This window comes from Notolabrus celidotus, chromosome 19 (genome assembly GCF_009762535.1).
Source record: "Notolabrus celidotus isolate fNotCel1 chromosome 19, fNotCel1.pri, whole genome shotgun sequence".
Taxonomy (NCBI): domain Eukaryota; kingdom Metazoa; phylum Chordata; class Actinopteri; order Labriformes; family Labridae; genus Notolabrus; species Notolabrus celidotus.
Window position 1 is genome coordinate 8,620,582 of NC_048290.1, and position 26,225 is coordinate 8,646,806.

The 26,225-nt window shown below is 36.1% G+C and overlaps 2 protein-coding genes across 9 annotated transcripts; both read right to left on the bottom strand.

Annotated features, from left to right (window-relative positions):
* Nucleotides 1-3,298: 3,298 nt before the first annotated feature.
* Nucleotides 3,299-16,569, bottom strand: cacfd1 (calcium channel flower domain containing 1). 8 transcript variants are annotated; one of them, XM_034709865.1, is made up of 6 exons: nt 16,250-16,569; nt 15,972-16,100; nt 11,318-11,390; nt 7,081-7,206; nt 6,746-6,853; nt 3,299-6,284 (listed from the first exon to the last, which is right to left on the bottom strand). In XM_034709865.1, exons 2-6 carry the CDS (start codon nt 16,078-16,080, stop codon nt 6,194-6,196), a joined length of 507 nt encoding a protein of 168 aa, XP_034565756.1. In that variant the 5' UTR covers nt 16,081-16,100; nt 16,250-16,569; the 3' UTR covers nt 3,299-6,193. The 8 variants fall into 8 exon arrangements, with proteins under 8 accessions (XP_034565756.1, XP_034565757.1, XP_034565754.1 ...); XM_034709866.1 differs by having other exon boundaries at nt 15,972-16,103; XM_034709863.1 differs by having other exon boundaries at nt 15,972-16,119.
* Nucleotides 16,570-18,634: 2,065 nt separating this feature from the next.
* ptcd2 (pentatricopeptide repeat domain 2) lies at nt 18,635-24,910 on the bottom strand. The gene is made up of 10 exons (XM_034710452.1): nt 24,608-24,910; nt 23,278-23,370; nt 23,059-23,188; nt 21,276-21,393; nt 20,739-20,817; nt 20,490-20,581; nt 20,274-20,387; nt 20,104-20,178; nt 19,904-20,017; nt 18,635-19,157 (listed from the first exon to the last, which is right to left on the bottom strand). Exons 1-10 carry the CDS (start codon nt 24,741-24,743, stop codon nt 18,936-18,938), a joined length of 1,173 nt encoding a protein of 390 aa, XP_034566343.1. The 5' UTR covers nt 24,744-24,910; the 3' UTR covers nt 18,635-18,935.
* Between the last annotated feature and the right edge of the window lie 1,315 nt (nt 24,911-26,225).

Sequence of the window (26,225 nt, forward strand, 5' to 3'; positions counted from 1 at the left end):
TGACTTCATTCAGTTTCATTAAATGGTGAGTGATGGTGACTATTAATTCGGTATATTAAACAGACACCAAGGAAAACAACCTTAAACTCAACTTTAATTAAAAATAATCACATTAATATGCAAGGTTAGTCCATTAATGTATTTGGTTTGTCTCATAGAGAGGTTTAATGCTTCTTGCTGTACTGTATATAATATATTTGACTTGATTTAATCCAACAATAGGACCACAAACTACAGTTGTCCACACACAAAGAGGTTGTGGGAAGTTAACACAAAGGGTGCGGTTTATTTATCAAGTGAATCTGTGGGAAAAGGCATGTTGGAGAAATAACCAGAGAACTCAAAGAGCAGCACAACTTTTGTTCTCTTGAATACACGCTCTTAAAGCAGAAGGAATCTGGATTTCTAGTTTGACATTTTGTATTGGACATGTATGTTTTTAAGTTGAAGTGCCAGTACTGTATAAGATCAAAGATTGAGACCTCTTCCATGTCTGTACACAAGAAGCTTTTTTTGTTGTTGTTGCAAAGACAGAAACAGAGAGAAACAGCTTGAAAGACTCTTTCCAACATCAACAAAATGTGCCGCACAGATATTTATTATTTAGTCATCTTATCTATCTTTAATCTGAACGAAAAACCCAAAGGTAAAAAAGAAAATTTGCCAATTTTTGCAGAGGGGATACAGAGGGGATACTGAGAGCACTGGACTTGTCCTTGGCCTAGTCATCTCTAAAAAAGCCTAGTCATCTTTTCTCTAAAAAAGAAAAGGCTCAAAAAAATAGACATCAGGATGCAATATGTTTTAATTTTTTCTTTAAAATGAGGCAGAACCAATTAAAAACTTGCATCTTTGTATTGGGAAAATTACCATTGTGTTCTTTGATATGTTGAGGGTTTTTAATTGTAGATTTGATCTAGTTAAAAACTGACATTAAGTTGAATGCAATGTCGCAAATTGGTCTTTTTGTAGGTTATTTTTATTTCTAGTGTGAATGTAAGACTGCTATGTGGGAGTAAAATTAAGAGAGTCCATCTCACTGTGTAAAGCTACACCAGATACAACCCTGCTAAAGGTAAGGTAGCTAATGTCATTCCCAAAATGTTTATGGCCTTATGTATTTAAGAAGACTCTTAAAATTTCTCTATGCATGTTTTGTCAAAATTAAAGTTTAGTGTCTACTTTTGTGAAAATACAATTTTGAATACAGCAGTTTACTCCTCGGACGTCTCTGATTAACAATGCCGGAACGATCCCTGTCTTTTAAAATATGACTAATTGTAGGAGACAGGCTGTCATCCATCTATTAGCAATGCCTGGAAAGAGATTCCCATCTGTGTCAGAAATATGTCACATTCATTTGTAATGTAGAGAGGTCTCGCCCTCTGATTTTTACAGCTGCTGGATGAATTAAAAAAGAAAGCACAGGCTAAAATGAGTCAGAGAGCACCATCTGAGGAAAACATCTGGAGACATGAAATAACAACACCCACAAGTGCTGATTCTGGGAAGGAGTTTGGTTTCACGTCCAGTTGCTTATAGAGACCGTGTAATCATCGGCAACCAAGGATAATCTGCGGAGATGCTGAGGGCGGCATATTTAAAGTAGTGCTGTTGTTGAGAAGTGTGCGTTGGTTTGTTGGGAAAGTTGATCATCTGATGAGCCACGACAAAAGTTGAGTTAAGAATCTGACTTGCCAAAAAAATGAGAAATGCCCCAAAAAATGACAGAATATTAGTTACCCGTCTAGAACACTGTGCTCCAAACATGCAGGCCTGCTTGTCATACCTAAAGTCTCTAAAAATAGTATGGGAGGTCGAGCCTTCAGGCATATCTCCTTTGGAATCATCTACCAGTCAGGGTTCAGGAGGCAGACACCCTCTCTACTTTTAAGAGTAGACTTAAAACTTTCCTTTTTTCTTTCCTTGATAAAGCTTATTGTTAGGGCCGACTCAGGCTTGGACCAGCTCTTAGTAATGCTGCTATAGGTTTCAGCTGCCGGGGTCACTGACACACTGGGGTCCCCTCTCTCTACCTATCACGCACTTTAACTCTCTCTGTCATCCCTGAGCTCCCTTGTCTGGATTTTCCAGACTCCAGCTACTACAGACGTGCCAGCAGCTACAACTACTACGATCTCTCTCTCTCTTTTCATCTCCTCTATCCACTCTTTCCAACCCCATCTCTGTCGAGTTTGATTGGTTGATTGATAGTTGAATATCTAATTTAGAGGAAATGACCAAGAAGAGGTTGCTGGCATGCTTGACTTAAAACACCTTCCATCAATAAAAAAAAAAAAAATACTTTTTGTTCTAATATTTTAAACAGTTCAAGAAAGATTCAACAAAGCATTTCACCAAATCATAAGAAATAGAAAACCTTGGGGGCAGTGCAACCTGGATTCCTGTGATGAGACTGACATGCAGTTGAGAATTCTCTGGTACTCCTGAAAAAAACACCTGAAATCCTCTTTCAGATGTTGGCAGCACTTTGATCATGTGAAAAAAAGAGAACATGACAAAGTGAAAGAAAACTCCAGAAGTATTAACCTTTGAGAAGAAGGAGTAACACTTACTTAAAAGACACTGGTACTGCTCTCAGGGGATGTTCAAGGTCATTTATAGTTCCTGTACACCAGTCCATTAATTAATTGAAGCATTTATTATTTTAGTGGGGAATAAGATATTTTGCACATGAAGTAGCTATTTTAATGAACATATTCTCCAGGAATTATTGTACATGAAGTCCTGTGCAGAACTACAAGGAAATATGGTGGCGTATTTACAAGTAGATAATCAACATCTGGGTTTTTTTTATGACATTAGTAAAGTGTAGTTTAAACTCTTACCTTTTATCTTACTTTAGCAGAAAAATTCAAGATAAGGTAAAAACTAATTAAATCCTAATAAAATAAAAGCCAAGTCTAGTAAATATCATGAATTAATATAGAGCCACTTGTGTCCTCAAATTAACGACATGCTCCATTTGAGTTTGCATCAGTGGCACTCTAAGTCCAGTGATCACTGGTCTGGTTCAAAGTGCTATTAGGGTCACAAACACATGGCACGAAAGACAAAGTCATGAAAGCGTCTCAATGAAAGGACTGCATCTGAAGTGTCTTAATTACAATAACAGACAGGTTGAAGGCCAATTAGCCGTATTCAAGAGATCTAATAGTAATGCCTTTGATGTGAAGGTTTTCAAAGCACCACAACTAATATGTCAAAAGAGCCCAAATGAGCTGAAATCACAGATGGATTTGTTTTAAAGAAGAAATGGCAACACAAAACACAGGTCTCTTAACACCACAGAGTAGTAGCAAGTTTGTTTAATTCACCAATCGACAACATTTTTCACATCGCATCACACATTATACACATATCCCTTACAGCAAAGTATGCACTCAGCACCTACAGACTTTTGAACCAAAGAATGCACAGGTGGATGGATGTTTGTTGACAATAAAGCAGTGTTTATTTGTTTGTACGTTTGAAAACTTGAGTGTTTCGTTTCGGACTGTAGTGTACCGCTGGTGTGTTTAGTGTTTCATCACACGTGTATGCTGGTTGTGCACATTTAAAAAGCTTCACATATAGTTTTCTAATATTTGAAATGAGAGATGTAAGCTTAAACTACTGTGTGTCTTAGCGCTGTTGTATGCTACCTGAGAGCTGGATGTAGTGTGTGAACAATCTATTTGGTTTCTGACTAGCCAATTAAAGACTTGAGATAGAAACAGCTGTAAGAGGTACGTGTAAACAATTATTCCCAAAGCATCCTCATCAATAACAGTATAACACAACAGAGGCAAGGCAACAAAACAACACAAATTGTACATTAGTGACCACTGCATACCTCATTTGAGTGACAAAGGCAAACCATGGCTCTGACGATTGTGTGGGAAACAGACCAATTAGTCCCTGAATCAAGACACTTCCCCTCATTACAATTTCACGTGTTTTGGTAGAGAGTACAAATGAAGACTTATAATAAATAAAGCAGATATTAAGTAACAGATTCCCAAACAAGAAAAAATGCATTTCATTTTTTTGTTTTTAAGATAATAACAGATTTCAGTTTTTAGTAACACAATATGTTCGGCCATAACTTTGCTACTGGCTACTTGACCATGAGGAAACTTGAAACCAAGCTGTCCCATGCACTGAAAGCTTTCAATAAAATTCCCTTTAGATCATGCTACCAAAAGTTCAGAACATGAATGCCTGAGCTTAAACCATCAGAAGAATAATAAATAAATACATGAAAGCATAAAACAAGCCAAGGTTAAACTGTCTTTATCTTTGGGCGTAATGGAGACATTCCCCCATGTTATAAAATGTCTTTAATGCCTTTTTAGTTCTGCAAATGCATTCAGGTTGCAATTCAGAGTTGTGCTTGTACAGCAGGTCCAATGCTCAAACACCAAAGAATGCCCCCCCCCTCCCTTTTTAACAAAAATCTAACTAGCAAACTTGTTCAACAACAAAAAATTGGACTCTCCTCTCAAGCATCAACCTAAAGTCTAACCTATGACAATGAAAACTATTATCACAAATCCTATAAATACAAACACAAAAAGCCCTCTGATACCCTGAAGTAATCTGGGTAATCTAAAGTCATGTTAAAGGTCCTGTGAGGTTTTTTTTTGGTAGTTTTGAAACCGACTGAAAATAATACTGATGTCTTTATATGACCTAAAATACGGATAAGAACCGTCGATATAGAAGACGCATTTTTTAGGGGGTCTCTCAGACTGGACTAACTGTGCGAGGACTTCCCTTATTTCCCCTACGTGCAGTTTCTGCACAACTGTGTGCCTCTTTCTAGAACCATCTGTTTTCGCAATCCTGCCAGCTACCAGTGTGGTAGTTGAACTTAGCCAACAGTCTTTCTTTGAAGGCATGATGACCTAATGAGGGAGAAAAGCTGTGCATCCAGCATGCTTTGCAAAGCACATACTTGCTTCTTTGAGTGCCATTTGGGTAAAATACTGTAACACAATAAAATACCTCTTCGCATTTTATACTGGTATATTTGTTGCACCGATGAAAAGGACGCTGCTCCTTTTCAGATAACAAAAGAGGTATTAAAGGTACGCATACAGCTAGTCTTACGGTAAAGTTATTCAACGCTCCGGGGGAGACTATTTTTTATATTTTTCAATCCTAAAGATTCACGGCGAGTGATATGTTTGATCATTAACAGATAACAGGATGGCATTTTTTATTAAAGGTACAACTTCTGCATGTAGAGAATAAGGTCCAAGGGGGTAGCCAATATCAATAGAAAAAAACAAAATTCCTCACAGGAGCTTTAAAAAAACACTTAAGGTCATTTACAGATCTGTGCTGTAACTGTCAGTTTGAATCAAGTGAAGCAGTTCTTTTTTCCTCCTCAATAAACTGTTCATCTAGCCCTCTTCAAAACAAGTCTAAAACTCTTTAGTCAAACCCTATGTCTTACAAATTCCATAAGGCCCCAAATTTCAACTGGAAACATATATTCTGTATTCTGCAGCACCAGCTTTCCTGGTTTTCTTCTTTGATTCACGCTGCAAAATAATGTAAAATTTTCTCTTTTATGAAACACTTACATACTCTAAGCTTTAAATAGGTCCATGCCAAACGAATTGTTGATAATTAAATCATCTTTAAGACTTGCTGTAACACATTGCACTCTCCAAATCAGACAGCTCTGAATCACAGCCTCACACTAAAATACCTGAAGTCAGTTATTTACATTTTACAATCACATTAAGTTTTGCTCAGAATTCCTGAAGGAAGGCTCTCGGGCTTAAAAGACGTTCCTCATATTTTCTGTAGGAGTAGTTTTTAAAACTGGCAGCAACAAAGGGTTGAAGTAATAAATACAACAAATAAGAAGGATTAAAAACATAACAACAAAAATTACAATCAATATTATCGGATCACAATGAGGTTCACACGCCATGTACCAAATAATGGACTGAATCCAACATCAACCTGTTTGGTTACCATGAGGGGTCGGGACAACAAGAACGCAGCAGTTTAACTAATGAATAAACTCAGTACCATTGTTATGTAGTGATGGAGAGAGAGGGGAAAGAGGCATGGAGGAAGAGGTAGGGTGGATGGAGGACAAGGGGGAGGGAATTCATGAGTGAGAACTGTAGAAAAAAAGAGAAGAAGAGGAGCGTGGGAAAAGGCAGATGCCTCACTCTGGAGCCCCGTTTGCCGTTTCCGTCATCCTTTCTTCGTCCCCTTGTTTTTGATGCTGCAGTCGGGCGTAAGTCACTGCGTCTCCCCTGAGAGGGAAAACAACAGAAAAGGATGCAAAAGGATGTGAAAGGAGGGGGGTAATATAACGTTATGGAGAGGGAGAGGTGGATAGAAACAAAGGAAAAGCAGGTGTGACAAGAGAAGATGACAATGTTAATTGGGAGGTTATTACAGGGCTCACCTTGTCAGAAGTTAATTTGAGTGAATTAAGAGGCTCATTAAGGCTGTTAGACTTCAAAGCATTAAAAAAAACTCTTGTTAAGCGATAATAATGTGAAGAACTGGGTTTAAAAAAGGGAGCCTGTTTTAATATATGAGAGGAGGACATAAAAATATGAGAGTTACGACAAAATGTTTAAGATTTACTCAAAGACAAACGGCAATTCAGTTTAAATTAAGGACATATGTCACTTATTCTGATTTCTCTTTTTAATAAAAACATTCAGATTTAACTTCATTACACTTCATTATGAAACAGATGTCTTACTTTTTGCCCAAAGAGGCGAGGCCGTACAGAACTCCAGTAGCAAAGGCGATGCCATTTCCGAACAAGGTTGTGAAGGAGAAACTCAAAAAAACGGGAAAGAGAGCCATCCTGAAAACGAGCAGGAGGGAGAGCCGAAAAGACAAAAACAAAGTCGGTAAGTCACATGAAGTACACGCTGTACTGTAGATAGAGGACTCACGTTCCCAAAAGAATGTCCTACAGCTTATGCAATGTTAATCACTATCAGAAACTCACATTCCAAAAAGTTAATTTTTCATACAGTGAAGAACAGACTTCAGTGACATTAAGTGCCAACAATGCATAGCTGCACTCACCCACAGTAGAAGACAGCTTTCTGCCAAGGTTTGAGTTTGTCTGCGCGGGCTGCGATGGCGTTAGCAAACTCTATGAACTGGCAGCAGAATGGGACTTCACATAGAAACAGCACAAAGGCGTTCAACCTTGAGACAGGAGGAGAGGACACAAACACAGCAGTGAATCTAACTGTGGACTGAGTACAGCTCTGGTTCAGATGATGAGTGTGGAGGAGCACAGTGAAGCAGCAGACCAATCTATTAGGGTGTAATTTTTTATCATTAAACAAATCTACATATGGTGAGGCAAGGCAAGGCAAGGCAGCTTTATTTGTATAGCGCATTTCATACACGAGGGCAACTCAATGTGCTTTACATTAACACATTAAAAGCATTGGAGACATTCAGACAGGCATAAAAGAACATAATTAAAATGACAAATATGATAAAACAGAAAAGAAAAGGAAAATTAGAAATATATTAAAAATTACATTAAAATTTTAATTTAAAGTGGGTTAAAATAATCTAAGATAGGAAGGCAGAGGTAAATAAAAAAGTCTTAATCTTTGATTTAAAAGAGGTGAGAGTTTGAGCAGACCTACAGCTTTCAGGGAGCTTGTTCCAGATATGTGGTGCATAATGACTAAACGCTGCTTCACCATGTTTCGTTCTGACTCTAGGAACTGAAAGCAGACCAGTACCTGATGACCTCAGAGGTCGAGGTGGTTCATAAAGTAGTAGCAGATCAGCAATGTATTTTGGGCCTGTAATGACTGTAATGGATGGCCATGAAAGTTTCTGCAATGAGTATTTAAGAGGAATATGGCCTAGGTCTACACCGTGTTCCAAATTGTTATGCAAGTTGCATTTTTGTGAATATTTTAAAAACTATGTCAACAGTCGTTTTCAAATTTGTCAAGAAGTCAGATAGTGAATATATTTCTTCAACTGTGTGGTTAAAATGATGCTTTTCAGCTGTATTTTTAAACAAATGCAGAATCTGCAGAAATGAGCGTGCCAAATTATTCTGCAAGTTGGTGATAGGAGCATATAGCTTGTGAAGATTAAAAACTAGGCACCATTTTTAATGTTCTATCGATTGAAAATAATAATATTTACCACAACTGTATTCAAACTTCAACAAAAACAACACTTTTCTTTACATGTGTATACAAAATAAAACTGTTAATGTCTTGAAACTTTTTAAATCTAAAGTTTTTCTCTAATGTCAAATGTAACCTCCTTTTCTTTAAGTGAGGGTCAGAGGTCACTGGTAAACTGATTTAGTGAGGTGTCTGATGACTTCTCTGCTGACACTGTGAGCTGTACCTTGTATGGCTTTCCAAAGATTCTCTTTAAGGCTGTATATTTGGCACACTCATTTCTGCAGATTCTGCAGTTATTTAAAAATACAGCCCAAAAAGCATCATTTTAACCACACAGTTGAAGAAATACATTCTCTATCTGACTTCTTGACAAATTTGAAAACAACTGTTGACATAGTTTTTAAAATATTCACAAAAATCCAACTTGCAAAATAATTTGGAACACGGTGTAATAACTGTCACTGAAGTTATGTTGAAGATTTCAGTTTTGATCTATTTTGCCATACCTCTGCTGTTAATCAGTAACGATTTCAGATGTAACTCTTACTTTAGTGTTGTTGAGTTTGTAAGTTTAACACAGGAACGCAAAATACAAAGCACATAATGAAAATCTAAGAGCGTGAGGTTGGGTGTGGTGGAAACCAGCAAAGGGCTTTTATGGAAACCACACCCACAAGACAATTAAAAAGGTATCCAAATATCACAGAAACAACGTGAATAATGTAACAGTGTTAGCATTTGAAAAGGGTGGGATTATAGCTGAAGTGATGAAGGAAATACGAAGTTCAAATGTCAAATATAAAACCAATATTTAAAAAAGAGAGATACCATGTCATAAGAAACAATTTCTTGGTGTACGTTACTCTACTTCTTACTTTGCATTTCTGTTCCATGAGATAACTCCACAATATTTGATAGAGAGCTGACTAAGCCATGTACAACAAAAGAGGGTGGATATTTTTAGCCCTTATAGTCAGATATTTATGTAGTTGTGAATTATTAACAAAAAAAAAGGGACCAAACAGAGACCTAATTGATGCTTTTGACTCTTTAGCTTTCTCGGAATGTCAAAATGTTAGTCCTTTGTTTTGATTTTCACTTGTTTTAATTTTAATATGTCTAGAAAAATAGATAATATACTATTGCCAAGCATATTTAATTACTATCATAACAGATGCTGAAAAAAATATCAGAATGAAGTAGTTTGAAAAAATGAATGACTGGTATTTTTTTCAGCTACTGATCATCAGTATTTTTGTTTATGTGCGTATCAATGAAGATAAGATACAAATAACTTTGTTCTCTACTTTTTGCAGCCAAAAAGCAGAAATGTGACTTTAGACTTGGGTATGAAAATATATCCCATAAAACACAAGGGGACATATTACACTGTGAGACAATAAACACACAGGAAAACACAACATATTCCTAATAAAATAACAGACACAATAAAGCCACATTATTGAAGTGAGTGCTATGTGCAGTCTGAGGCAGCAGGCCAACTTTAAAGTGATGAATTGTTTCAGCTCTACATAAAATAACTCTGCTGTTAAAGCAGATTGGCTGACAGTCAATCAGAGGCTCTTTATATGAAAACTCAAATGAATATGGAGACTAGGGGTGATGTGAAAATTACTTTGATCACCAATCAAACTGCTGATCTTTTTCTTGATTACACCATTTGGAGGAAAACTCAGAAATAAATCAGGTATCTATTACATCTACCAACCCTTGCTCATTCACTGCCAATCAACCAGCTGTTTAAATAACTTAGACTCAGGGTTGACCGGGTGTAGGGTGTACCAATGGCAGAAAGTCTGGACTGTACATTCATCTTTACTCTGAGTTAGCTCCAGACAAGGCTTTCAATTCAAACTGTGTTCTTCTGTTAGGAGGAGAACTGAGTCACAGGGAGTGTCTGGAGCATGTGTGCTAAACTCTTCAAATTCTGAGAAAATCAAGGCAGTCTTTGGCTCGACATGTTCACGAGAAGAATTTCTCCACACCTGTGTCATTTGAGCTGTGGGTGTGGCCCCAATGATACATGAAACTGCTGCTCACTACTAATGTAAGGTTAAACTAACAGAGGAATGTAAATGTACAGGCAACACAAGAGGGTAACGCAAACTGAGCTAACTGAACAATCAAAGTGTTGTCTTATTTAGAAGATTAAATGATCATCAGGCTGTTTAAACAACACTTCCTTTATGCAAGAGAGAGCCCAATGGACTATATTTTAAAAGACTGGAAGACTTCATGTTAGAACAGAGCACTCTGTATCCTGGAGTATTTATATTGTGTCTAGGTTTTATGGTCCTGATACTGACAGCATCAACAAATGTCTTGTATTTAGGGATGTGAATAATCTTAAATGTGCTTCCTATGCTACATAAAGTAAGAGTAACATAAATTAAATGCATGGAAGATAGACATAAAGGATGATAATTTTGAGGCGGAATGGAATAATGCATGTCTGAAAGCACAAAATCAGACCATAAATACAAGATATAAACTACTTCAATACAAGTGGTTAATGAGGATGCACATAACCCCATTATATGTCTGCCAGTATACCAGACGTTTGCTCTAAATGTGTGGGAATGCCTAAAAATTCAGATGTTGTTGGGTGTTTGTCAGAGATGTTTGATGTCATGGTCCCTTTGGATGTCAAACTTTGTGTGCTTGGAATATATCCGAAGGACTTTGAGCAGAGTTCAGGACAGACCAGGCTTCTGGACTTTGGACTTCTTCAGGCTCGGAGAGCTATCGCACTATGTTGGAAAAGTATGGACGCCTCATCTTTGAAAATGTTAGAGGAGCTTTCGGGCAGCGTTGGACTGCAGAGACTGACATATATTGTCAAAGGCAAACTCAAATACTTTATTCAGCTGTGGGAGCCATACATGGCTGTCATCAGGGATGTACATGTGGACTTTATCTAAAAGAAACTGTGTGAATCACAATTGGTTATTTTAATTTTATTTATTTTGCACACTTGCCAATTGATTTTGGTACGGGCAGATTGGGTAGGTGTTTTTTTTTGTTTTTGTTTTTGTGTGTGTGTGTATGCTGGATGAGTCTTTGTCTATGTTCTTGACTGTTCCTGTATGTAATGAAAAAATGTCAATAAATAAGCAATAAAAAATACTTACACCATCCACACTCCTGCAGCGATATTTAAAGGGTTCACGGTAACACAGTTCCACACTCCAGCGATTGCACAGGCTGCAAGATGTAGAGAGACAAAAATATATTAGCAAAGGGACATATATCACAGTTTATGGAACTACAGAGATATTAAGCCCGACCAATTTAGATGATATGTATGACGTTTATATGAAGGTAGGGTAGATCTTATTATAATGGAAACAGATTTTTGCAACATTCAGTATTCATACTGTATGCTACAATTATGCTTTTTTCCTTTTAAATTCTGGTTTTGAACATTATGCTATTTTGTATCGTACTGTTCTGTCGATGACATTGTACTTTTTGACAACAAAAGGAAATGTGTATGACATGTATGTAATTAGAACCAAACCAAACCAAGGGTTGGGGTGGGTGGGGGGGTATATGTAGTTGGTTCTGTTTTCTAATTTTTCTTTTTCTTTTGTTTTGTATTTCATTGTTGTTGTTTGTTTTCTCTTTAATTTTCACTGTGAAGTTAGACTACACATTTTTTTGCTCTTATCCCCTTTATTTAATATTCTTATTATTGCTTTTATTATTAGATTTTTCACTTATTTATTTTCAAACTGTGAACTCCAATTCCATTATAATTTTATATATTACTATTACTATTTCATAATATTACTTTTTGTGTCCTTATTTCCTTTATTTGCATAAAATGGAAAAAAAAAAAAAAGAAAAAAAAAAAAAAAAGGACTGAGCACAAATGTTTTACTTTGACTGTAAGAAATAAAAATAACATTATTTAAAAAAAAAGGATAGATATTATGATCATGGAAACAGATTTTTGGCAACATGTAGTATTCATACTGTATGCTACTGTGGTGGAAAACCGTTGTATAAACTGTTGCAGGTGCAGATCTCCAAGGTCTACACAGAAGGCCTTTTGCTTGATAAGAAGTACGATCTCCTGTATTCCCATAACTCCTTCTTTTTTGATGACGTATTCTGGTGGTAAATTAATAAACTGTTGCTTTCTGTTTCTCTGTGCTTCTGTAAGAAACTGGTAGCGACTGTTGCACGTGAAGTTCTCCAAGGTTGTACAAAGAAGACTTTTGTTTGATACAGATTCTGTATTCTACCCATCAATGATCTTTGTTAGACCAAAGGATGTTACCTTTTTTTGGAAGAAGCTTCCCGTCAATGTACCACATCTATTTTGAGTCTTTTCTATATACTGTTTGAACTCACATTTCTGGGGGCAGAAGACATCTGACTTCCACTGAGTGAAGTTCACTTGTTTTCTCCCTCTTTGCAAAGAGCACTGATAATAAAACTTGACAAAAGACAATCATTTGTCTCTCTATGAGTTTATTTCATCTTTCATCTATCAACATCATAGCCTGAACAAGAAATTGCCATTACACTACTTAATTAATATTGGAAGTAAGTTTACAAGCAACAAAGCGTCCAGGTTTTAAAATGCCTTGTTTTAAATCAATTTAGGTTAAAAAAGAAAAAGTCCCTGAATAAACCTAAAAAAAACCCCAGACATCATATTTGGATCTATAGGTGATCATGAAACATGCACCGCCTGAAAGCTAATTCATAATATTCTATTTGAAACAGATACAGCTGTGTCAAAATCAAAGCAGGCAACAGTTTTCATATAACAAATAATTTCAGATTCCCTGAACATAAGTCTTACTGAGAGACCTTTTTACCCTTAGCTATGGAGAGGGTTTGTGTATTCATTTCAGTGTTCCACACACACAGGGCCAACGGGACCCACTCATATCAGATGTTTGACTACCCTCTGTCTGAAATATGAGTGCACTGCAATATGAGGTTAGCTATGGGAATATGAAAATGCACACGCTCACTGGAAAGTAGAAAGCGGGTTTTTACATGCCCTGTGCAAAAAACATCACACACTGAAGAGAGTGCAAGCTACACCAAATACCACAGAGGATCTTAATAAACCAGCCACATCAGCTTTAAGGTGTTAACAACAACATTGTAGTGGTGCTAACATAATGCAATTAACTAGATAACTAGTGTGGTGTAATCAGTGATTCCGGCAACTCATGCAGAATCTGCAGATCACAAGCTCACTACACAAACAGACATATGTTTGAAGAGTCATCACTGGTGTGTACAGTGAGATCAATGATGGTTACACTCCACGTAGGTGTGTTTTTGTCAGTTCCCTGGTGCTGGTAGTCTCTGTATATGTTGTATACTGGCTCACTGATGCACATGGATAGCACAGAGAAGGGCTGAGTACAAAAAGCTGGGTAAAAACTGTTTTGGCTTTCAGTTAATGTAGCAATTATTTTCAAGATTAATGATGCAGTTTGCTCTTTAGAAAGTCAAAGTAATCAGAGAGAGCGTCTTTTAGCTCTGACTTCATAACCCCTGAGAAATCAGCCTTCAAAGATAGAAGGATTTCGGACGTCAGGTCTGAAACGTCCATCTCTCTGGCGTCATTTTGTCTGGACTCTTGGTGACACTCTGGTCCGGGGAGGTGTTGGGCCTAGTGCTCGAGGATCCGGTGTATTTATATTTTCGCAAGCTTGATGCCATCTTTTTACTGTTTTGGTATCTCTTGAAAGAGATGCACTGTTTAAAACTAATTGAAAAAAGAAGCTCAGCGGGAGCTCACGCAAAACACACCTTACTCTTAATGGTGCAGATTGCACAACGTCAGGGAATTTGGGACTGCCAATGTTTCCAAGAGCCAAAGCTGAAATCTTAACCTTGTTTTTGTTTTTCAAACCAACAGTTCAAAACGTTTTTTGTTTTTTTTAACTTTATTCATTAATCTTATTGTAGGAGATTTAGAAAAAAATCAAATATTGATGCATGGAACCAGGACTGAAGCTAGAAACAGTGCATATGTGGAGTTTTTGTGATTAGAGAAAGGTTGGTTGTATAAGCAGTTTCTGATTATCTGATTAGTAGACTAATCAATTTAACTTCAACATATCTTGGAAAGAATGCCTGCCTCTGACAAGGTAGATAAACCTCATTATATAGTTTTAATTGTGTTTTTTACAGTGCTGAGACAAGCTCAAAAAAGCCCTAATGTCTAACTTTAATTTCATAAATAAGCAACACATGTACACTTTAACAAATGTCAAACAAACTAATAATTAATAACTATACTGATTTGTTTTAGAAATAAGGTGATTGATATTCAACTAGAATGCAAAACTACAGCGTTCGAAAGCCAGTTCATACTCCAATGCCGACTCGGATGATCCTGTGTGTCTGCGAGGAGTTTCAGTCTGGGACACCACAGTGAGAGAAGAGATCAAACATGCTGAGTGTCTCTGACTGTCAGCACAGACAGGCCACACAAACAGTGGAAGAGCCAAGCAGCATATCCTGCTCCTTTCGACCATGCAGCCTCCTTAATAATACAGAAGCACATTGAATATGCAGTGCCCCAGGTGGTGAATGTGATCCAGGCAGAGTGACTCTGGTGTCACAGTGACGGAGAGGTGGACACACAGAGGGCTGCAATGCTGCTGGAAAACTGCAAAGCCAGCAGCAGACACAATCACTTCTTTCTCACAGCCCTGCAGGAGAGTGGCAAATGCACTTGCAGTAGACAAAGTGTGATCTCATCATGGAGTTAAAAAAAAAGGAATGAACGTGAGGAAAAAAGGGAGCGCCTTTGCTTAACAGTGGCTGCTGCTGCATTGGGGGAACAATGGGCTGTGACAGAGCTTTTGTCTAACCAATTAAAAGGAACCTACTCTGACCCATGTGCTCTTTTCTGCCCTAATGCACCTCTCATCCTTCTTTTAGAGGAGATACTGAGACTTTTAAACCTAAACTAAAAACATATTTATTCAGTCTGGCTTTCATGTAGGGTTTAACAATTGTATTACTTACCTTTTACTTTAATATTGATTTAAATGTTGCTTTATTATTTTAGTAATTTTAACTTCTATTTTAATTTATTTATTTATTTTATTTATCTACTCAGTTTTAATGATTTTTTAGCCTTAGTTTTATTTTCAACTCTTATCCTTACCTTTTTTAAATCTATTTATTTTAACTATTTGTATTCTTAATTTTGATGCTTTAACTTATTTTAATTAAACATATTTTATTGATGGTGTGCATTGGTCTCTATTTTATTTTATGTTATTTTAATTTGTATTATTATGATTATTCTCCCCTAATATGTCTTGCCATTGTTTTATTTCAGCTTCTTTCTTGTTTTTCAATCGCTGTAAAGCACTTTGGGTTGCATTTATTTCATTTTATTTTATTTTATTATATCATATTTTACCTTTGTCATTGCTATTATTATTGTTATTATATTTTTTAACTATGTTAGTACATTGTTGTATTCCCCTGTCCAGTGTTGTAAGCTGCTGTAACAAAATAACTTCATATAAACTATATCTTATCTTATCTTATCTGACCTTATTTGTTTGTATGAAAGATTGATTGATTTTATGAACAATCAAGACACAAAAAGGAGTATTATATGCTGGAATAATCAATAAGTTCAGGTACAAATTGCAGAGAAGCGCACAACATTACACTGAATGTATTTTGGACAGATGTAGTCTTTGTTTATGTGCAGGTGACATCAGGATCCATGATGGGTTATTATTCATTTACTTGTAAAATCAGACAACTTTGACAATTACTTACATATTCCTCCCAGAACCCCTGCTATTTTGCAGAGCCATCGGTACCACCATGTCATGCCATCGTCCTCCGGAGTGGGTTTAGTGGACGGTGCAGTCTCTTCAGAGCTCATTGTTTTGTTCTGGCTGTTAGCTGCTGAAGCAAATCCAGTCTTTACAGATGTTAGCCTGGGGGCGGCTGAACAATGGCTAAATTAAGTTAGCAAGTCTGAACAAACTTAGCTTTTTCTACACAACAGAACAAACCGTACCAGTTAAATCACACTTTAAAATGTGTTTCACCCTCTTTTCCTCTTTGTCTGGTTCTTCTGGGGCTCCTGTCTGAAGCTCACAGCCGCTTTCCACACAGCTTCCCCCCGTCAGTTAAAGCAGCTAACCCGGCTAGCTGATGGTAGAAAGCACCGCCACCCACTGCCGCTAGGACACCGCTGCATCCGTCCTTAACTATCCACTAATCTTTTGAATAAACAAAAACTACCCTAAAGTCTTTCTTTATTAATTTCTGTACAAAAATACAGCAGGTTTGTTCAGTTTCACGTCGCCGCTCCGTTGTTCTCCTCCCTGCCTGCTCAGGCGGTGTCAGCGGTGCATTGTGGGAGGGATTTGATCTGCGTCATGTTTTGTTTACATGTTATCATGCAGGGTGTTTTGATCAGGAGATTACAGCATGTATACATGAATCTATGACATGAATACAAGTCCATGTTTATGAACATGTTCGGATAACACGGCTTGGAGAGACACTTTTGCTGATTCACAAGTTTTGCTTATAAATAGATGAGCCTTCTGTTAGCCCAGAATCATATCTTAAAACTCAAAAAGAAATTAAAAAGGACATGTTCACAATTTTAGAACAAAGGAATAACCACCGACCAATGCCTGAGAAGTTAAATTATATACAAAATGAGGCTTGAAATACTCTTAAGTGTGGCAAAACAAGTCACCTGAGTACAAATACCCTCTTTTACCCTTAAGAGTATATCAAGGATTAAAGGACTTCTGTCTTAGCAGGATGCAGAAACTCATCCATGCATTTATCTTTAGCAGACTAGACTACTGTAACGGAGTCTTTACAGGACTCCCTAAAAAGTCCATCAGACGGCTGCAGCTCATACAGAATGCTGCTGCTCGAGTCCTAACAAGGACCAACAAAGTAGACCACATCACTCCAGTTCTTAGATCTCTACACTGACTTCCTATCTGTGAGAGAATTCCTATCTGTGAGAGAATATACTTTAAAATCCTCCTGATGGTTTATTAAGCACTGAATGGTTTAGGCCCAAAATACATTGCTGATCATCTGCTACTTTATGAACCACCTCAACCTCTGAGGTCATCAGGTACTGGTCTGCTTTCAGTCCCTAGAGTCAGAATGAAACATGGTGAAGCAGCATTTAGTCATTATGCACCACATACCTGGAACACACTCCCTGAAAGCTGCAGGTCTGCTCCAACTCTCACCTCTTTTAAATCAAAGATTAAGACTTTTTTATTTACCACTGCCTTCCTATCGTAGCTTATTTTAACTCACTTTAAATTAAATTTTAATGTAATTTTTAATATATTTCAAATTTTCCTTTTCTTTTCTGTTTTATTATATTTGTCATTTTAATTATGTTCTTTTACGCTTGTCTGAATGTCTCCAATGCTTTTAATGTTTTAATGTAAAGCACATTGAGTTGCCCTCGTGTATGAAATGCGCTATACAAATAAAGCTGCCTTGCCTTGCCTTACCTTTTGGTTATTACACCTCTTCAGACAGGAATGCCCAAGACACATCAAAACAGCTGGATAAAAAATGTTGTACACCAGCAGCTCAGTCTGAATCGTTAAAGTCTCTTCACATACCATGTCTGGAAATTGGACTGAAAGCTGGATAGGTGTCAGTTCACTTGTGCTCATAGCTGAATCTGTCGTACTTTCATAAATGCAACTCCATAGAACTTTGTCTGTATCTGTGTGGCATATTTCAGCAATGGAGTGAAACATTGGATTTTCCCTGGGGGAAATATCTTATCTTCTTCTCCTAAATTATAAAAAAAAAAAAAAAAAAAGCAATTTATTTTTATTTTTTATCCAAGCCTATTTCCTAAATTGTGATTCAATTTCCAATCCAGTGTGCTAGTTGCCCTGCAGCTCTGATTTGATAACGAGAAAAAAAAGCCTTATAATTACAAAAAATAGACGGTCCTTTTCATCATTATTTGGACTGAAAATTCTCTGAATTCTGAAAATACTTTGATAACAACAGCAAGGGTTTTCAGATGACTCATTGGCTTTTTAAAATATTGACATTTTATCTTTTTGAGAAACTTCACTTTTTTGACCAAAATCATGCAAATATAAGTCACCTTAACTTGGGTTTGGAGATGGGAAATGGAGGAAAATACATTAAAAGCATCTAATGGACATAAAGTCCAACATATACTTTACTGTATAAATATATATAGGTTTGCTGATGCATTATATTCAATCTAGATGTACTTTGGACTGCATTTTGCACAAAACATTAGAAGAACACTGCAGTAAAGTAGAAGGATCTTATCTTGGACAGGCAGCTGATTGTGTTGTGAGACAGACTAAGAAAGACTCCACCCCTTAAGGAGGGCAGAGCAAACCTGATTTCACCAGCAACCCTTAGAATTAAAAGTAAAATGAATGTATAAATCATATCTAAATAACCCATTAATCTTTAATAGCTCATTTACACATTTATACATACAACATTATTCCACAGTATTTCAATACTGATTCATATTGTTATTTCTTTCGAAGCATGAACAGGAACCGTGAGCTTAAAAGTTAAATTATGGAAGAAAGGAGAAAGTCTAACCTGCAGAGGGATAAATGTGTGCGTGTTTAAGGAGAGGTAGATGAAGCCATCTATCAAAGTCAAGTCCAGCAGAGTCTGTGTTTTTTGACCATCTGCATAAGACCTTTTCGTCTCATGGATGGTGCACAGTTCCTGTCACTCTAGCAGCAGAGTTGACTGTAGTGGTTTCAGAGTTCTTCTGCTTGTTCTCCTCTCCATCGCTATTGGCGCTGGATTCCTCCTCCCAGACGGTGTGTGGCAGAGCATGTCGTCAAGGGTGTGAAGGGTCACCTGACCGGCTCGCTCCAGCTGAGTCACTATCCGCTCCACTTTCAGCATTAATGATCCATCCTCAGTCTGCAACCTTAGCATTTCCATCTGAAACCGGACACGAGGGGCAATGAGCAACATCTTCAGCAGGGCTTTAGCAGTGATTGTTGTATCTAATTTGTGGTAAAATGTCATAGTTTGTTTTCTTATGAAAAACCTCAGTTAAAGGTGCAGTGCGTAGTGATGAGCAGAATCTAGCAGAACAGGTTGAAATGGAATGTAATGTTTGTAAGTATTTTTAAAGTAGAGCATAAACCCCTGAATACAAAATGTGCTTTGTTTTTGTGAACTTAAAATGAGCTTCATATGTCTACATGGGAGCAGGCCCCTTTGCATGGAGACCGCCATCTTTCACCGCCATGATTCTACAGTAAAAGAGAATGGACAAACTAGTAACATAATGCACCGGCTGAGTGTGCAAAATAATTTGCATTAATAGGCGTTTTTGATGGTAAAAGCTTGACAAATGGAGGATCACAATTATCATGCATCAAAGGAGCTTCTTGTCCTCGAAGGCCACTGTTGCTTCACCCACTGATGAGGTGAGCAAGGGAGCATTTCAATGTAGAATCCGTCTGCTAGATATCACTAAATACTACAATTTTACACACTGTGCCTGTAAGTATACAACTAAAGCCTCTATATTACTCACAGCAAACCTTAAAGTAAGTCATGATAATCATTCCCAGCATAAAACTTATTTGAGGGAACACATTCCATTTCTGCACCTCTAGCTAGCTTACCATTTTAAGTTTTATTTGTTGAATTTTCTGAGTTCAAGAAGTCTGACTCACCAACTCCTGAGAAAATTCAAGCCTCTTCACAAAAGCTGGACTATTTAGCGATAAGGCTGCAGACAGCATGGAGATGGCATCCTTCAACTCTCCAGCCGTTATTAGCAATGCAACCTAAGACACAATTTGAAAAATGTTAATTATTGAACAACAACAACAAACAGTGTCCACTGTAGTACACAACACGGATGCACCAATACCTTCAAGTTCTGGCACAACCTGCTGTCAGTGTTCATTATTTGAGAGTACAATGACTTTGCCTTTTCTGTATCACTCTGCAGGAAAAAAAGAAAGCAGATTATCAGTGATGTAATATTCTCCACATCTGTCAGCAGGGATTAAATGAATACAAGAAAGAGATAACACTCACTTGTCTTAGTGCTAATGCTACAGCGAAGCAGTAAGCATGTCTGGGGATAAAGTTGCCAATGCTGTGTCCCTCCTCTATCAGAGCGTTGCAGATCCTGTGCGACTCAGCTGTGTCCTGACCAACATGAATCATCTGAATTAAAAACAGTAGCTCTGCACAGACATAACTCTTCAGGCTGTGATGTTACAATAGATTTATGAGCAACATTTATTTTACCAGCTTGTAGCAGGTGCCAGATGCCAGAATCAATGTGTCTTTGTTGAACTTTATGCCTTGGCTGTTCATAGTTCTTAATACCTCCACGGCATCTGGAAAAGAGAAAAGTTACACATTAGATCTGAATCAGTTCAATAGTGACAGTTTTAAAAACAACTTCTACAAATCACTTTGGTACAATATGATCAAATTTTGGCTTGTAGGAATATTATTATGGGAAAAACATTAGAAAGCCAACCTCTGACTTACCTCCATAAGAGCCTTTTGTGAATAACATGTCTATGGCGATGTTAAAGGAAGTCGTGTCTCTGAAGAATCCGCTCATATTCTGTTCAGACAGGAGAACATGATGAAATTATAAACATGTTATCAGTCCAAGTCTGCCCCCACAAAAGTATCAACCCTGTCTTTTTATGCTACTTAATTCTCCTGCAAGGTATTCTTAGTTTGTGTCAATTTTAGAGCCCCCAGGTGGACAAAGCTAGAACTTTGATTGCTTCACTGTTTTATTCCACACGTGTAAATACTTGTTTATTTTTTACAGTCAAATGTGTCACTTATTGAGTATCTTTGTTGTAGAAAATATTATAAAACAATCTGTCTTAGCAGCAATGTGTGAATTACATCAAAATGTTCTATCTTATGCTGATGGTCTTGTTTGCCTTTGCAGCAAAGAGGCAGAAATGTTAATTCATGTCTGTTTCATAACAAGTTAAAAACCCCTCACAGTGGTTATAAGGCACCCTGTAAACAGTCACAATCTTGGTTAATCATTACATTTGTTACCTTATCTATTAGTGTGGAAGCAGCCAGGTCCTCCATACCCAGCTCATAGCACTGTCTCATGAAGAGAGGACCGAACTTAAAATCTCCATAAAGTAGATTGCGGTTCTCTGCGTGATACCTTATGAATGGAAATCAAAACATCATTTATACACAATTCAGTTGACGTAATGAACAAAAGTCAGAGGCTTGTTAAGGATTTTTTTTAAGTGTGTCATTTCCCTTTAGCTAATGTTTGTGACAGGGAATATAGAAAGTGCAACATTTATTGACACAGTTAAGAAAAGTTAATAATTGCCAACTGAGATGGAGCTATGATCAGTGTTGGATTCATCTATGTGATCAGATTATATTAAAGTAAGAATCCCTTCAGTTTTTATCAATCACAAGATTTTAAATGGGAATAAAACTACCAGCAGGGGTCTCCACTCTTGAGTACAGACAAACCAGGCCAGTGAAACTAATAAAAACACTACATTAACCGCTGTAGCTTCAATCAGAATAATCTGTCTCTTTCTTCTGTGTATGAGTCTAGAGTGATGTTGTTTCTGGATCTAATCTTCTACAGTAGTACATTATATATTTAGTAATACCTGACTGTAAGACTAGATACTTAAAGTTCTATACTATCAATTCTTCACATGTATCTGTTACATTTATTTATAAGGTGTAAATTGTGCCGACGTGATGATTGATGAAATCAAACAACTCCAATATAGGGTATGTATGTAGTAAACAGTTGTTATTGGTTTTGGATTGGTACTTTGGATCAGTAAGTTGCAAATTAAGGTCTTAAAATCATTATCAAAACAGAACACTTGCTATCATAACATCTCTTCTGAGATAGTCCACTGTAGCTAAGGAGAAAGCAAGATTGACAAGTCAGAACATTAACATTTAACCCTGATGTACAAGTATCAATTTATAAGTAACAGGGAAACAACAATGACTTTTAAAAACTGTAGAAAGACTGAGTATCTAAAATATAAACTATACATCATCTAATAAGCTTCAGTAGATGTTAAGTGTTACTGGATTAGTCTGACACTATGTGGCTGGATTTACTGTTTGTGAGAGTAATGACGTGTGGAAAGAAACTCTTTACAGCTCTAATTGATTTGTTGTTCAGTGATCTATATGCCAACATATATATATGCATATAACTCAAGAAGTTAATAAAGATCGCTTCAAATTATTGTTAAAAAACTATTTTCATGTCTCTTATCAAACATAATTAAAAAAACACCCGAGTTACCAAACAAGAAAACAGATATTGATAAAATTGGTTAACTTAGATGAAGGTAGAACTTCTTCTTTGATAAGAGTGAAATAATTATAATGTCTTCTTTACCCTTTTCTTGTATTTGATGTGTCAAAACACATGATCCTAGAAACATAAGTGATCAGATGTGTTTTGTGTTTATTAAATGTATAACGTACATTCATATGTGTGGATGTGCATCACATTATCTCGAGGCACAGTGAAAGTTAAAACATTAATTTACTTGTTACTATGGTTTTGTGTTGACATCTGCCAAATGAATGGCCAATTTGTTTTTCTTCTGTATGTTATTTTGTAATTCATTATGAGGAGCTGTTTTTGTTTTTGTATTGTGGTTTGTTTGTCTTGTTTTGCTGATTGTGTGTTAGTGTGCATGATTTTATATGTGTTGGACCCCAGGAAGAATAGCCAATGCTTATGCTTGTGCTAATGGGGATCCTAATAAAGGAAGAAAGGAAAGAAAGAACAATGCAAAGTGTACATAATGACATCTTTGTCATTTACCGATAAAGGGCATCTCTGGCGACAACCAAGTCATCTGCAGACTGGCACAAGTGAAGTAGCAGCTTCAGCTCATCTCTCAGTATCAGCTCATTCTTCTGCAGCTTCTGGCTAAACAGCTCAAAATAATTTCCTGCAAAGCACATTTAAAATTTGAGCTTAGATAAATCATACAACACAAATTAAACTGAGGCTTCCAGCCAGTGACAATAAGTGCCTCACCTTTTGATCCATAGGCAAGATGAGCTACAGCAAGCTTCCTCTGCTGGAAGTCTTGTAGTTTGATGATGTCTTCTGACAACAGATGCCTTTTAGCTGGAAGGAAGAAAAAAAACAGCATTACTGATGCATGTATCTTACAATTGTTGTAATGTTGTGTAGAGCAAAAGTAAAGTTGGCATACCTGCATAAATAACCTTTAAAGAGGCGCTGATAGAGATATTGAGACTTTTAAACGTAAACTAAAAACATATTTATTCAGCCTGGCTTTTATGTAGGGTTTAACAATTTTATTACCTACCTTTTACTATAATATTGATTTAAATGTTGCATTTTTATTTTAGTAATTTTAACAGTTATCTTATTCTATTTTATGTTTTAATTCATTCATTTATTTAATTTTTATTAATCTACTCAGTTTAGTTGATATTTTTAGCCTTAGTTTGGTATTTCAACTCTTATCCTTACCCTTTTTTTAAATCTACTTATTCTAACTATTTGTATTCTTAATTTTGATGCTTTAACTTATTTTAACTACACATATTTTATTTTTGGTGTGCATTGGTCTTTATTTTATTTTATTTTATGTTGTTCCTATTTTTAATTTGTATTATAACTATTTATTATTATTATTATTATTATTATTATTATTATTATTATTATTATTATTATTTTTATTATTATTATTATTATTATTGTCCCCTAATATGTCTTGCCTTTGTTTTATTTCTGCTTCTTTCTTGTTTTTCAATCACTGTAAAGTCCTTTGGGTTGCATTTGATTTGTATGAAAGGTGCTATATAAATAAAGCTTGATTGATTAAAAGTTCAGAATCAGAATCAGAATCAGAATCAGCTTTATTGGCCAGGTCTGCTTGAACACACAATGAATTTGACTTAGGTAAACTGTGCTCTCTTTGTACAAGGCATAAGAATAAAAATAAAATAGAAATAATAACAATAACATCAGCTATAAATACAAAAGAACAACAAATAGGCATGACTAATATGTACAGGCTAAAATAATATGATAACAGTAAAAGTTATGACTTATTTATGCTAGCTGGATGGCTAACTGTAATGACGCCATACACACAAAGTCAGAATAAAATGACTAAAGTAAACAAACAACAACACATGCAAGTGAAACCTTTGTCAACACAACCTCTGGTGTATATTGTCACTGTTTAGTTCCTACTGTAAAGCCCATTAGCACACATGTGGGTTACTTATAGGATGCTATGTAGGTGTAGCATATGTCAGTGAAACAGGCTGTTTTAATGGTCATCTGATTATCATACTGAGTATATACTCCCGAGTTTAGTGTGTCTTACCTCCTATGCAGCCTTCAATCACACCTGGCTGTAATATTCCACAGAACAGTCCTTTGGAGGACTCACGTACCAACGACCGACAACATTTACCAAGTCTGGCCAGCGCCATAGTGCCCACCGACTGAACCATGCGCATGAAAACATTGGGTGCGTCACCGCAGGGAATTTAATGTAGGACACGCTAATAGAGACCAGAAAGTTTAACCTGTGGTTTAAAATGAACAGGTAGTCAATAGTTATTGAGATTGAGCGTGATGTGTACGCGAAACCATTTGTTTACATTTTATAAATATGCAGAAATCAGTTGGTATCGTCCAACATGGCGGCGCCCTGTGATCCAGCAGAGGAGTAAAGTGACCATCGACAATACTTATCCTTCTAAAGAATTACTCTGTGCATGCTTTAAATTTGGAGATCATTTATGCCCCCTTTGTGAAAATGAAGTTGAGTCGACGAACCATGTTTTTTTCTCATGCCAAACTGTGAAAACCTTCTGGATTGATATCCATGAAAGCTTAAAAGTAGAAATTAAATCCATTACAATTTCCTTTTCAATAAATGACATACCTTTAGTTTTGATAATAAAAAATAAAAGTAATGAAATCTGCTGTAACATATTTCTTTTTTTTTTCAGAGATCTTTTTATTTAGATTTTGACACATTACAAAAAAAAAAACAAATGCAAACAATTCAAGGAAGTGATGTTTTTGCATAAGAACCACATTAAGTAAATTAATAAAGAAACAAGCCAATAATATGTGATAATAACTTAAAATAAAAGATTGATAAGTACTCAAGCAGGAAAATAAAGAATAGTGAAACTATAATACGATGAGTAGGTGAATATCAAAAAATAAATAATTGAAAAAGGTAAAAGAGCAATAAGTATAAAAATACAAATATATATCCATATACATCCAGATACACCTACATACATACATACATATATATATATATATATATATATATATATATATATATATATATATATATATATATATATATATATACATACATACATGCACATACACACACATGGAAATGCTGAAACATATTTATATGCCTCTCAAAATTCTTTATTCATAAAAACAGGACTATGAAATCTCCCCCTAAATATGTTGTTTTTCTAAATGAAATCCAAATATACCTAAAAATCATTGAAAATAATGGACTAAGAGCACTTGAAATATATGATTTTATGAAAAGAATTCCTCACTGAATTATAAAATGATCCCTCTCCTTACTCAACTTATTTTGATATTTATTTTTTATGTATGTATAATTTTCTCATTCACCTTAAATTCTCAACTGAAGCTGTATTGTTTCTGTGTGTTTAAGGATTGTTTATGTATAATGCTCCTTCTGAATGTACCCATTGTTTGTTATGTACATCTAAAATAAAGTTGGGGGAAAAAACAACTTTTATTCTTCCCTTTCTAATGCTTTCTAATTCTAATTCCTGCTTAATTACTCTGGACTGTACTCATTCATTTTAAACAACAAGTTTTATTTGACTGAAATAAGAAAAACATTGTTTTACTAACACTGCAGCTAGAGAGAGATGTACACAATTTAACCTAGAGATGGCGCTGTTGTACTGCACTAAAAACCTGTCCAT